Raw genomic sequence first — 12,460 nt, 5'->3', positions numbered from 1 at the left:
GGTTACCAGTGAAGACATCGCTGGATCGGTGTCACACACGCCGATCCAGCGATGTCTCCAGGGAGTCCAGCGACGAAATAAAGTTCTGGACTTTATTCAGCGACCAACGATCTCCCAGCAGGGGCCTGATCGTTGGTCGCTGTCACACATAACGATTTCATTAACGATATCGTTGCTACGTCACAAATAGCAACGATATCGTTAACAATATCGTTATGTGTGAAGGTACCTTTACAACAACAGAGCAGGGAAATGCGCAGATTGAGAAGGAACTACTGGCTGTGGTATTTGGGATGGAGAAGTTTCACCAGTACACCTATGGTCGACGGGTAACAGTGCAGTCGGATCACAAACCATTGGAGAGCATTACAAAGAAACCATTACTAAATGCCCCAAAGAGACTACAGCGCATGCTGTTGCGACTTCAGAAATATGATGTTGACATCGGGTACTGTCCAGGAAGAGACTTACTGATTGCAGATATGCTAAGCAGAGCTTACCTTCCTATCACAAATGATGAGGAGGAAGACATTGAAACCATCAATATGTGTAACTACCTTGCAGTGTCAAAAGAAAAGGTCAAGCAAATCCAGACTTTTACAGAGAAGGATAAAAGTCTCCAGAGTTTAAAGACTGTCATCTTGCAGGGCTGGCCAAAATACAAGCAGCAAGCTCCGAGGGAAGCCTCACCATTCTTCCACATAAGAGATGAATTGTCAGTGCAGCAAGGAATCATCTTTAAAGGAGACAGGGCTGTTATACCTGAAGTTCTCAGAAGAAGCATATTGAAGACATTGCACTCTTCTCACTTAGGCATGGAAGGATGCCTACGTCGTGCACGAGAATCAGTTTATTGGCCAGGAATGAATGACCACATAAAAAATTACATAGCACAATGTGAAATATGTGCATCCTGCAATGATAAGCAACCAAAGGAGACATTGCAACCTCATGAAATTCCACATAGGCCTTGGTCAAAAATAGGAACAGACTTGTTCACATGGAATGACAAAGAATACCTGATTACAGTGGACTATTTCTCTAACTTCTGGGAGGTTGATTTGGTGCAGGACACAAGGGCGAGAACAGTGATTAAAAAACTCAAGGCCCATTTTGCCAGGTATGGCATTCCAGATATCGTTTTCTCTGACAATGCGGCACAGTTTACGTCGGAAGAATTCAAAACTTTCAGTAAGAAATGGGAATTTGAACACCAGACGTCTTCTCCAAGATATCCTCAGAGTAATGGGAAAGCAGAGTCAGCAGTAAAAACGGCCAAAAGACTCATGCAGAAAGCAAACCAGGCGGGTGCTGATGTATATCTGTCTATACTGGATCATAGAAACACGCCCACCCAAGGCCTAGACAGCAGTCCGGCACAGAGGCTCATGAATAGGCGAACAAAGACACTAGTACTAACTGCGTGTCATCTGTTAGAGCCAAAGCTGCTGGGAAACATCGAAGCTAAATTACAGAAGAATCAAGCTAGGCAAGCTTTCTATTACAATAAATCTGCAAAGGATCTGCCTGAGCTCCAGAGAAATGACAACATTCGGCTGCAGCCAAGCACCACATTTGACAAACACTGGCAAAAGGCAAAGGTTGTCCAGAAACTGGGACCTCGGTCTTACGAAATTCTAACAGACGACGGAAGAAGACTAAGGAGGAATCGAAGATATTTGAGGAAAACGCAAGAAAGAGATGATTCATTGCCTTTTGAACAGTATCCAGACACCCAAGACAACGAGGCAGCAAGTACAAGTCAGGCACCAACAGTGACAGCTGACCATCAGGGTGAGGACTCTGGCCAGAGACAGACAATATCAGAAGAACTACCAGATGTACCAGATGTAGAAAGTGACACATCTTATATTACCAGAGCTGGCAGAATTAGCAAAAAGCCGGCGTACCTCAAAGATTATATCTAACTGGACGTACTAGGTTAATTTCTAACTTTGTCATAGTATACTTTAGTTTAGTATCTTTTATTGTTCCTCTAGTTAAAAGAGAAAGGATGTAGCAATATGTTATATGTTCATGTGGCCTCTAGGGGTCTCACTACTTTTATGTGTGTTCTATATTCTTTGTTTGGAACTTGTTGGATGTTGTTGTACTCGGAATTCATGTAATGGAGGTTGAGACATGATGTGAATAAAGAGCCTGGAGATACTCACAGTGTGATTTATGACAGGATTCATCAAACAGAACAGTGTCCATAGTTGGCCATTAAAGGGGGGTATTATAGTATATAGTTAGAGTAGGAGGGGCACAGTGGGAATAAGAGGAGTTAGTGCTTCCTAGTTAGTCAGTCAGGGCCTGGGCGCCCGTGCAGCTCACTGGGCTGACTAGCCAAGAGTCACTGTGCCCTACTACGTTAAGAAAGGGGCCCAGCATAGAACAGGACACCAAAGAATTCCTCTAGGAGGAAAGGAGTATAGGAACACTGCGGATGCAGCTGAAGGAATCTTTCCCCATATAGAGAGGAAGTTTGTTCAGCAAGGCAGCACAAGCAAGATGTGGCAGGTCTTTGCCTGGGCGGCAGTACTTAGAACCGGGGCGAAGCGGTGTAGGACTCCCCCATGTGAGGCAAGAATTCCGGATGGAATAGATCCTGCGGGGCTGGAAGATTCGGTCTGACCCTGGGCTGAGCATAGTGAAGAAAAGGACAGAGAAGGGACAGAAAGGAACAAATCAACTGTGATACTTAAAGTGCCTGTATTTGAACAAGCTGTGCTGAGTAAAAGAGTTAACATTGAAGTTGAGCCGGAGTGTGCCTCCTTTATTGCGGGAGAGTCTGTGAGGAATGCATCTCCGTGCCGGGCAAGTCCAGATGGCGCAGAGAGCCAGCTACAAGGTACTTCAACAGAGTGATGTGAACTTACGCAGAAGGGGGTCCAGGGAGTAATACAGGGATTGCTGTCAGCCATGGCTACCTCCCTGGCTCCTCCTTCCTACAATAACACAAATACTCACTTCTGTGATAAAAAAAAAAACAGGCAGGGAAATGTGTTCCCTCACACAAACAAGCAGCTGAGAGTGTCTGTAGTGTTATCAGTAGATTCACTTTCTCCCCTCACCAGGAGCTGTATACGTGCGACCATGAGCTGCAGCAGCTCTTCATGGTCAGACACAGCCATTACACAGTACACAGCAGGGGCACATTCATAAAATTATTTCAACACAGGAACATTTTTTTAAACACATCCAATTGTGGAACTCATAAATATTCCAAGATTTGTTGATTAAAATGTACTTTGCCTATGGGACAACCCCTTCAATTCCAATCGCCAAGCTATTCATGTGTTTCCAAGAGGAAGAACAGAGGAACCGCACAATACAAGGTCTAAGAGAAGATGCTCCAAATTTGTTATTACATGGGGAATAGAAGTATTTACTAGAACAGACATACCAAAAATATTCTTGCATTTCCAGAAAGAATAACTAAGTAAGTGTAACACAAAGTGCTAAGAAAATAATTACGGTATTTCATGGAATATGCACATAGTGTATTTAGTAAAACAGACATGGTAGGGGTGGTAACAGGTCCTCTTTAGTTTGGTATTAAAATATCACATTTTTGTTTTATTTATTGGAAGTGGTAATGATGAAATTAGCCAATTACTTACAGATCGAAAATGAGATAGTGGAACCCTTCTTCTGATATACTGTCATGGAGGCGTACTAGAAAGAGAAGAGAAAGAGACATTTAAGAATAGAGATAGCATTCATTGATGTTTTGAGTTACGTCGCCAACCTCAAAATGCCAATTGTTATGACAGAATCGTGCTGTTCTCATACTGGTTTTCTCCAGGATAGAAACCCAAGTAGGAAACTGATACTAGAATTGATCCCATGTTTTGCTGTGGAAGCAGTTTTGACTTTCGGTACATCATTTGTGATATTACCACAAATAGTATTACATTATTTATGGACGATTCTAACTCAACATAGAGGAATCAGCCCCATACATTGCCAGTAGGTACTGTAACCTTGCCATAAATAATAAGTACATGTAATCTATCTAGCAGAGGAAGTATTTGTGGCTAATCATGACTACTTCTATAAATCGTGTAAAGGTTTTCTAGAGCAAGCAGGTAGAAGTCATACATAAAGTTGGCTGCTGCCGACAATTTTGTGGCCTATGAATGCTACCTCCAGAGATGATGTCACAGTAAAGAAGAATTGGACATGTTGAATGTTCTCAGAGTTGTCTGGTAGAAGCTAACCCTCCTTTCTCCATACATAAGCATGTAGGCTTGGCCAAGTGTGCATGTCTATGGGGGGTCTGGAGAGCCAGCCCATCGAAAGCTAAGTTCATCCAACAATTATCTAACATGTATGGCCACATCTGTACAATATGGGACCCCCAAAACATTTCACATTGGAGAGCTGTCCTCTGACAATTATTTTTCCCTATCCCTCTCTCCATATACATCCATATCCAGCCAAGCATGCAGGTGTTCTCAGAAGGACCACTGCCAGATACCATTGATGGTGCCAGTGACATAATTTTGAGTTCACAAGCCTCAACGTAAAGTCTCCAACAAGGCCCCCAACTATCACAGGTCATTAACAGTAATTGTATTTTCATTTGTCCCCCTAAGCTCCAGAGACCGAGTGCGATTACAACCCCTGCACCACCCACTATGGTTACGTCCTTGATGATGGCTTATCTCGTTGGGAACAAAAGAATTGAGCAGAGGAAATGGAAAAACACTGGATCACCTTCTGGAAAGAGTCGGGAGCCCTCCATAAACATTAACTAAAATCGTCAGGTTCAGGACATACATCTGGTCAGATTAAGTAACATTTTTTGAAGTGGTGAATCTTCCCAATAAAAAAGGTAATAATGGTCTTACCAATATTTGGGTGCTTTAACAGGCGGCAGATCCGGGCTTCTCGCTCTAGTTTCTGATGATCTGTGTAGTGAGAAGAGATGGCTCAGGTTAGCACAGAGGCTCTAGGCAGATTTTCCAATAGCTTTTAATACACAAGACAACAGATAGCATACTTGTTCACTCCAGAATAGGGCGGACGCTTTGTACTGAGTGGAATATATAGTGGAGGCAGAAGATCTGAAATAATTGAAGGGGGACTTTGTAAATAAAGAGAGGGCGGAGAGGACAATGGTACGTACGGTACCTTCACCTACAGCACTAAAGAGTTGTTGGGTGCTTCAATTTCCCCATAATACTATATGTTATCGTAAGGAGAATTTTTATACTGAAGACTACTTATTATACCCATACCAAGAATTGCCAACTATATACCGGTCAGCATAATCCTGAACTGTGAAAATATCCATAATTAGGGCAACCCATCATTCATCCATAGTTAGATCCTAACCGTCTTCTATAAAAACTATGGAGGAAGCCTCGTCTACAGGAACCCCATTGCCATCTCCAGAGAAGAAACTTAAACAGGAATTACAAAAAGATAATAGAAAAATAGCCTCTAACTAAACAAGAACAAGAACTCCAGGGTGCAAAAATGTAAGAAAAAAAGGGACCCTTGAGGAAGCCACAGTCCTGGCGATACGTCTGGCAATTTTGTCTCTTTATAAACATTTTCAAACTCATGTTTGACCCTTATTGGGATTTTTTTATGTATACTGTATAGATTTTTTTTTACTTAAAGTTACTGATGTTACATCTTGGGTTAGTTAAGAAGTACTTTGGCCATTTTTGTACAACTGGTCATCATTATGTTACTGATACACTCTATCGTATGTATTGCTATACACCTCTTGTGAACAGAAAAGGGCCTCTTATTATGGCTGACCTGTTGCATTTGGTTGAATGCCTTTTTAATTGTTTTGTAGCTTAAATTTATATAAAGGTATTTATTTTTTCATTATATTTTCATTATATACTGGCTGCACATCTTCGCTTTGCACAGTATGTTTCTTTTAAAAACATTTTTTGTATATGACTTCACCTTAATGTGATTTAGCAGTCTACATTTTATTAGTTATGAACACCCAATTTTTTTTTTATAACTATTAAATAGTAATTAAAGGAGTTAGGCTACGTTCACATTTGCGTTGTGCGGCGCTGCGTCAGCGACGGAACGCATAACGCAAATGTGAACGCATGAACAAACGCTGCGTTTTGCGACGCATGCGTCGCTTTTTGCATGGTTTTGGGCGCAGGAAAAACTGCATCATGCAGTGTTCCCTGCGCCCTGACACATGCGCTGCAGCGACGCATGCGTTGCAAAACGCAAATGCAACGCATGTCCATGCGCCCCCATGTTAAATATAGGGGCGCATGGCGCGTGCGTCGCCGCGGCTGCGCCCGACGCAGCCGGGAGCAGCGCAAATGTGAACGTAGCCTTATCTGGCCTTAGTTTGCTTACTGCGCGCTGTGTGGATTCTCCGCTGGCGAATATGTGATCGCAAGTAGGCGATTTGCCTGCTTACGGCCACATTCCGACTAGTCTGTATCCGGCCTTGCTCAATACATTTGAATCGCAGTGCCCATCTAGTCGGCATGTGATCACATACTTGCGGTCACGTACCCACTGCTCCCAGCACCAGAGAATCCTCACGCCATAAAAGACGACATGCAGAGAATTTGACAGCTTCTTAATCATTTATGAGGCTGTTGAGCTCAGGTCAGAGATCCCTGCACATTCTGTACAATACGTTCTGTACACGGTCTGTGTTTTTTATGGACGCTTGAAGTCGCCAGTAGGTTGCACAGTCTCAATGTTCATCATAAACAACTGAACATGCCGCACAGTCCTGACTCTCGGTGCCCACTGTATATAATAGCACGTGAATGCGACAAAGCGTGATTGTTGATGTCATGCTGATTAAAAGCTTGTGTCCTACAGTCGTGCAGCCGGGAATTGGCTGTCAATCAGCATGACATCGGCAGTCATACCTTGTCAACAGAGCAGAGCGTAAGTGAAGTCGTTGCACTGTCGGAGCCGCAGAATCGCTCTGTGCCAGCAGACATTGGACACATCAGGCAGGTAGTTAGGCTCATAGTAAAAAAAAATATATAGTCCGGAATAACCCCTTTAAATTCTGATTCAAGAAAACTACCAAGGTCCAACAGCCCTAAGTTGTTGGGCTATTTTTTTGGGAGCCACAATCATGGATACTGCTGTACAATAGCTTCAAACACAAAGGTGAAAAATCACTTAAAAATATATTTTTCATATGTACACTCCACCATAACCAAAATCCAAAAACCACCATCCTGCACCTTTCCATCCTTAAAAAATGTATGAAAACCGTATCCATTTTTCATACAAATGCAGTCTGTGGAAGACGGATATCCATATATTGCCATATGTTTTTATTCTTTTTTTCGACATTCTTTCTTTCATATATTTTTTTTAAAGTCACGTGAAAACTTGACAATCCCCCACCCACATCCTTAAAAATACTGATTTTTTTAAATTATTTTAAAGACGAGAACGGATGCAATTTATGTCAAGAAACATAATAAAATATATAATCACTGCAATCGTACAGGAGAAGGTTTTCTTCAAGGGGATAATTTATTGGTGAAAAAAGTTAACATTTTGGCCAATCAGTGGCCTTGATCACAATGTCGCCTTTCGTAGGTTCTTTTCTAGAATTTGAACATGTAGTGTCATTGAGGTAGATAAATATGACGGTGTATACATATAATCCACACTGAGGGAAAAAAAAAAAAATTTTTTGCACTGGGGTCCAAAAGACGCCAAGGTAAGAATGCATACAGTGTGCACCGACAGGCAATAAGATTGGTATTTGGTTTTGAAAAATGGACACGTCCGTGTTTAAATGGAGTTACTGTGCTGGTCGGCGTTAGTGATACAGTGGAAATGCTGAGCTATATATATCCAGGCAAGGAGGATTTATAGCCAAAAGAGGGTTTGGAAACAAGTCCGTTGGTGGCACAGCTGTGCCTGCAGATCAGGCAGTTTCTCTACAGTTGCTGCAGGAGCCAGCATTGGTGGCTAAATGGGAGATGCTGACACAGACATGTCTGAGCAGAAGCACCACCGGACTGGATCTGGGCCGGATAGGGTTAGTGGATCGCCCCGTCTACGGCAGTGGGGTACTCGGTACCGGGTCCTTCGGTTCTCAAGGGGGATGTCACGGTGGCTGACCCGGTCCGTGGCCCTAGGGACGTCCGTATTAAAAGGAAAAGGTCTTTAAAGGGGAAATGTTCGTGACGCCACCTGTGGTATTCGGTCAGGGTGACCGACGCTGCTTTAAGGAGTCCAATGGGGTGATGTTGTGGCAGCTACATGGTATACCTTCCCACAGGTGAAGTATGTCCCCAGGGCTTCCCAGAGTGTAGATAGTGGATGGTGTGAGGCGCAGTGAAGAACGAGGACACAAGGGTGCAGTCTTTTTACCTTTTTACTGAAGGCTTCAGTGTCCACAGTCCAGAGCACCAGATCACAGTGTAGGCAGAGTCCGGCCAGTTTGGAGGCAAATCCAGAGTTCCCTTAACCAGGTGGAAATCAGTAGCCTTCCTCTAGAGCCGTGTGTTGTAGTACCTTACTGCTGAGCTTCTCATAAGGTCCTCACAACTGTTGTAGATGTTCTAGATGTTGTGTCTCTCTCTGTCCCCCGAATGGATAGGACAAACCCGTATGACCGGTGGCGTGAGGCTTTTTACAGGGACTCTATCACGCCCCAGCCTCTTGTGGGTGCCACCTTGCCTCCAGGTTATAGGGCGGGCAGATAAAATTAGCTGTCCTGCCGATCTCTGGAGCAATGCATAAAGGACAGTTCCTCCCTCGGAGTTCGGGCTACCGGATTTCTGTGCCTCAGAAGGAGGCAGCCTTTGCAGGGCAGAACTCCTGGTTTCCTCTCCTTTTGCTATGACTTCTCCTCATGCTTTACAATACAGTTCTCTGTTCGTGTCTCTTTCTGGAAGCTGCCGCACGTGGGGCAGGCACAGCTCCATGGCTTTCTATCTAGGCCTCTGACAGGATCCCACCCCTGTCAGGGACCAACTGCCTGAGCGAAGCTCAGCCAGATTCTGCCCTGAGCAAAGCTCAGTCAGCGTCTGCCTAACTTTCTATCCAGACCACCAGTTTTACCTAATTGAGAAGAGTGCCCTAATAAATAGGAGCATAGCTTCCCCTGGTGGACTGGAGTATGAAGTGTGTTGGTGTTACCTGGTAGTGAGATCTCTTTTATTGTCTCCAAACGTAATATCACTCCCCCCTAGAGGAGAACGACATTACTGCAACGACCAGAACCCTGGGGCGCTGCATTAGCACCGCATAGCAAGCTGAGCACAGCTCTTTAACAAATGAGCCTAGGAAGTTGACAGTCACTGGGTATGGGATGTGAGACACAGAAGGACTTCAGGAACATAACACAGAGGACACAGTTCAGACAGGTACTGGATATGTAGCCTCCAGAATAAGCGGATCTGGGTACTCTGTCCCCAGAACAGGCGGAAAAACAAGACACTAACGGATTTGGGTATTCTGCCCCCAGAGCAGGCGGGATCTTGGCACTCTGCCCCCAGAGCAAGCGGGATCTGGGTACTCTGCCCCTAGAACAGGAGGAAAAGTGTTGTGAATTCTGCTTTTGGGCTCCCTCCGGTGGTTGTAGGTGGTAATGCAGTTGTCTCTGGGCTGCAGTCCTGGACAGGTGTATCTGATGATTGCAATTCTGACTGGGGTATTTAGGTTTGCAGGACTCATTAGTCCTTGCCAGTTGTCAATGTTTCTTGGGAAGTGTTGGATCTCTGTCTGGCTTCTCCTGCTTAGCTGCCAATTCAGCAAAGATAAGTGTCTGTTTCTTTTTCTATAGCACACAAGCTGTGTGCTTGTTTTTTGATTGTATTCCTGCTCTGAGTTTAGTAGTCTCTGAAGTTGCAGATATACGTTCCACGTCTTTAGTTAGATGGAGGAATCTTTTGTATAATCTGCTGTGGATATTTTTGGAAGGGTTTTAATACTGACCGCACAAAACTCTGTCCTATCCTTTCCTATTTTAGCTAGAGTGGCCTCTTGTGCTAAATCCTGTTTTCTGACTGTGTGTGTCTTTCCTCTCCTACTCACAGCCAATATTTGTGGGGGGCTGCCTATCCTTTGGGGTTCTGCTCTGAGGCAAGGGAGTATTCCTATTTCCATCTTTAGGGGCATTTAGTCCTCCGGCTGTGACGAGGTGTCTAGGGCTTGTTAGGTACACCCCACGGCTACTTCTAGTTGCAGTGTTAAGATCAGGATTTGCGGTCAGTATAGTTACCACCTACTCCAGTGAAAGTTTTCATGCTGCTCCAAGGTCACCGGATCATAACAGTACAACTGGCCCATAATGAGTTAAATGCATCTCAGAAGAAGGGAAGAAAGGTGTTGAGCCATTTTCTTTTCTTAAGTCTGCTTTATCCTCTCTTCCCTCTTTATCTCTGGGTGGCTGAGGAGCCTTGTGCAAGCATGGATGGTCAGGAATTAGTTTCTCGTGTAGACCAGCTTACAGTGGCGTAGGAAGGGGGGTGCGGGGGGGGGGGGCGGGCCACCCCGGGCGGCACAATGCGGGGGGCGGCCGGCGCTGCAGGAGGAGGAAGGAAAAAAAAAAAAGACGCGGGCACTTTAAATCTTCGGGCGGCGCCGTCCGCCGCCAAGACCAGGCTCCCCCGGCCCCCGGCCCCCGCTCTAATACTCACCTCTCCTGGTTCCTGCGGCAGCTGCAGCGTCTTCAGCACCCTCTGACTCTGCGACGTCTCAGGGCAGAGGGCGCGATGACGTCATCACTGTGCACGCCGCTCAGCCTCTCTGTCCTGAGCGTTGCAGAGCCGGAGAGACGCTGACTGGCTGCACCGGACCTGCGCTAGGAACGGGAGAGGTGAGGATTTTTTTTTTTTTCTTTATGTCTGTCTCTGGGGGCAATGCTGGAGACACTGGGGCAATACTGGAGACCATGGGGCAGATTGCTGGACACACCGGGGCAATACTGGAGACCATGGGGCAGATTGCTGGACACACTGGGGCAATACTGGAGACCATGGGGCAGAATGCTGGACACACTGGGGCAATACTGAAGACCATGGGGCAGAATGCTGGACACACTGGGGCAATACTAGAGACCATGGGGCAGAATGCTGGACACACTGGGGCAATACAGGAGACGATGGGGCAGATTGCTGGACACACTGGGGCAATACTGGAGACCCTGGGGCAGATTTCTGGACACATTGAGGCAATACTGGAGACCCTGGGGCAGACTTCTGGACACACTGGGACAGATTTCTGGACATACTGGGGCAATGCTGGAGACCCTGGGGCAGATTTCTGGACACTGGGGCAGATTGCTGGACACGCTGGGGCAATGCTGTGCACGCTGGGGCAGATTGCTGTGCACGCTGGGGCAGATTGCTGTGCACTCTGGGGCAGATTGCTGTGCACTCTGGGGCAGATTGCTGTGCACACTGGGGGCAATGCTGGACACACTGGGGGCAATGCTGGAGACCCTGGGGCAGATTTCTGGACACACTGGGGCAGATTGCTGGACAATGGGGCAGATTGCTGGACACTGGGGCAGATTGCTGGACACTGGGGCAGATTGCTGGACACACTGGGGCAATACTGGAGACCCTGGGGCAGATTTCTGGACACATTGAGGCAATGCTGGAGACCCTGGGGCAGAATTCTGGACACACTGGGGCAGATTTCTGGATATACTGGGGCAATGCTGGAGACCCTGGGGCAGATTTCTGGACACTGGGGCAATACTGGGCACTGGGGCAGATTGCTGGACACGCTGGGGCAATGCTGGACACTGTGGCAGATTGCTGTGCACACTGTGGCAGATTGCTGTGCACACTGTGGCAGGTTGCTGTGCACACTGGGGCAGATTGCTGTGCACACTGGGGCAGATTGCTGTGCACACTGGGGCAATGGAATTGCTTGCCTGGGTAGGTGGTGATGGCGAACTCAGTCGAGGGGTTCAAGAGAGGCCTGGATGTCTTCCTGGAGCAGAACAATATTGTATCATACAATTATTAGGTTCTGTAGAAGGACGTAGATCTGGGGATTTATTATGATGGAATATAGGCTGAACTGGATGGACAAATGTCTTTTTTCGGCCTTACTAACTATGTTACTATGTTACTATGTTACTAATGCTGGAGACCCTGGGGCAGATTTCTGGACACACTGGGGCAATGCTGGACACTGGGGCAGATTGCTGGACACACTGGGGGTAATATGCTGGACACACTGGGGCAATGCTGGACAACATGGGGGTAATATGCTGGACACACTGGGGGCAGGACTTGAGGCATGGGCAGAATGTAGATACGGGGCATGATTGGAGACACGGGGCAGGATTGGATCATGGGGCAGGATTGGATCATGGGGCAGGACGGATACGATGGAGGCTGGTGGGGCAGGATGGGGAGATCATATGGGGTAGAATGGATACTCATGAGGGCAGGATGCGAGAACATATGGCTGGAGCCAGGAATGAGATAAACGGGGCCAGGGTGGGGAA

At 46.2% G+C, this 12,460-nt stretch overlaps 1 protein-coding gene across 27 annotated transcripts in view; it reads right to left on the bottom strand.

Annotated features, from left to right (window-relative positions):
* CAMK2B (calcium/calmodulin dependent protein kinase II beta) overlaps nt 1-12,460 on the bottom strand; it is a 212,490-nt gene that overhangs the window by 79,384 nt on the left and 120,646 nt on the right. For all 27 annotated transcript variants that reach the window (XM_069766728.1, XM_069766737.1, XM_069766743.1 and 24 more), the window contains 2 exons: nt 4,860-4,919; nt 3,627-3,681 (listed from right to left, as the gene is read on the bottom strand). In XM_069766728.1, the coding sequence (XP_069622829.1) occupies nt 3,627-3,681; nt 4,860-4,919 (115 nt within the window). The remainder of the gene's footprint in view (nt 1-3,626; nt 3,682-4,859; nt 4,920-12,460) is intronic.

The sequence above is a fragment of the Ranitomeya imitator genome, chromosome 4, assembly GCF_032444005.1.
Source record: "Ranitomeya imitator isolate aRanImi1 chromosome 4, aRanImi1.pri, whole genome shotgun sequence".
Classification (NCBI taxonomy): Eukaryota; Metazoa; Chordata; class Amphibia; order Anura; family Dendrobatidae; genus Ranitomeya; species Ranitomeya imitator.
Note: the sequence above shows the minus strand (reverse complement) of the source record. Positions and strands in the feature narration are given on the sequence as shown.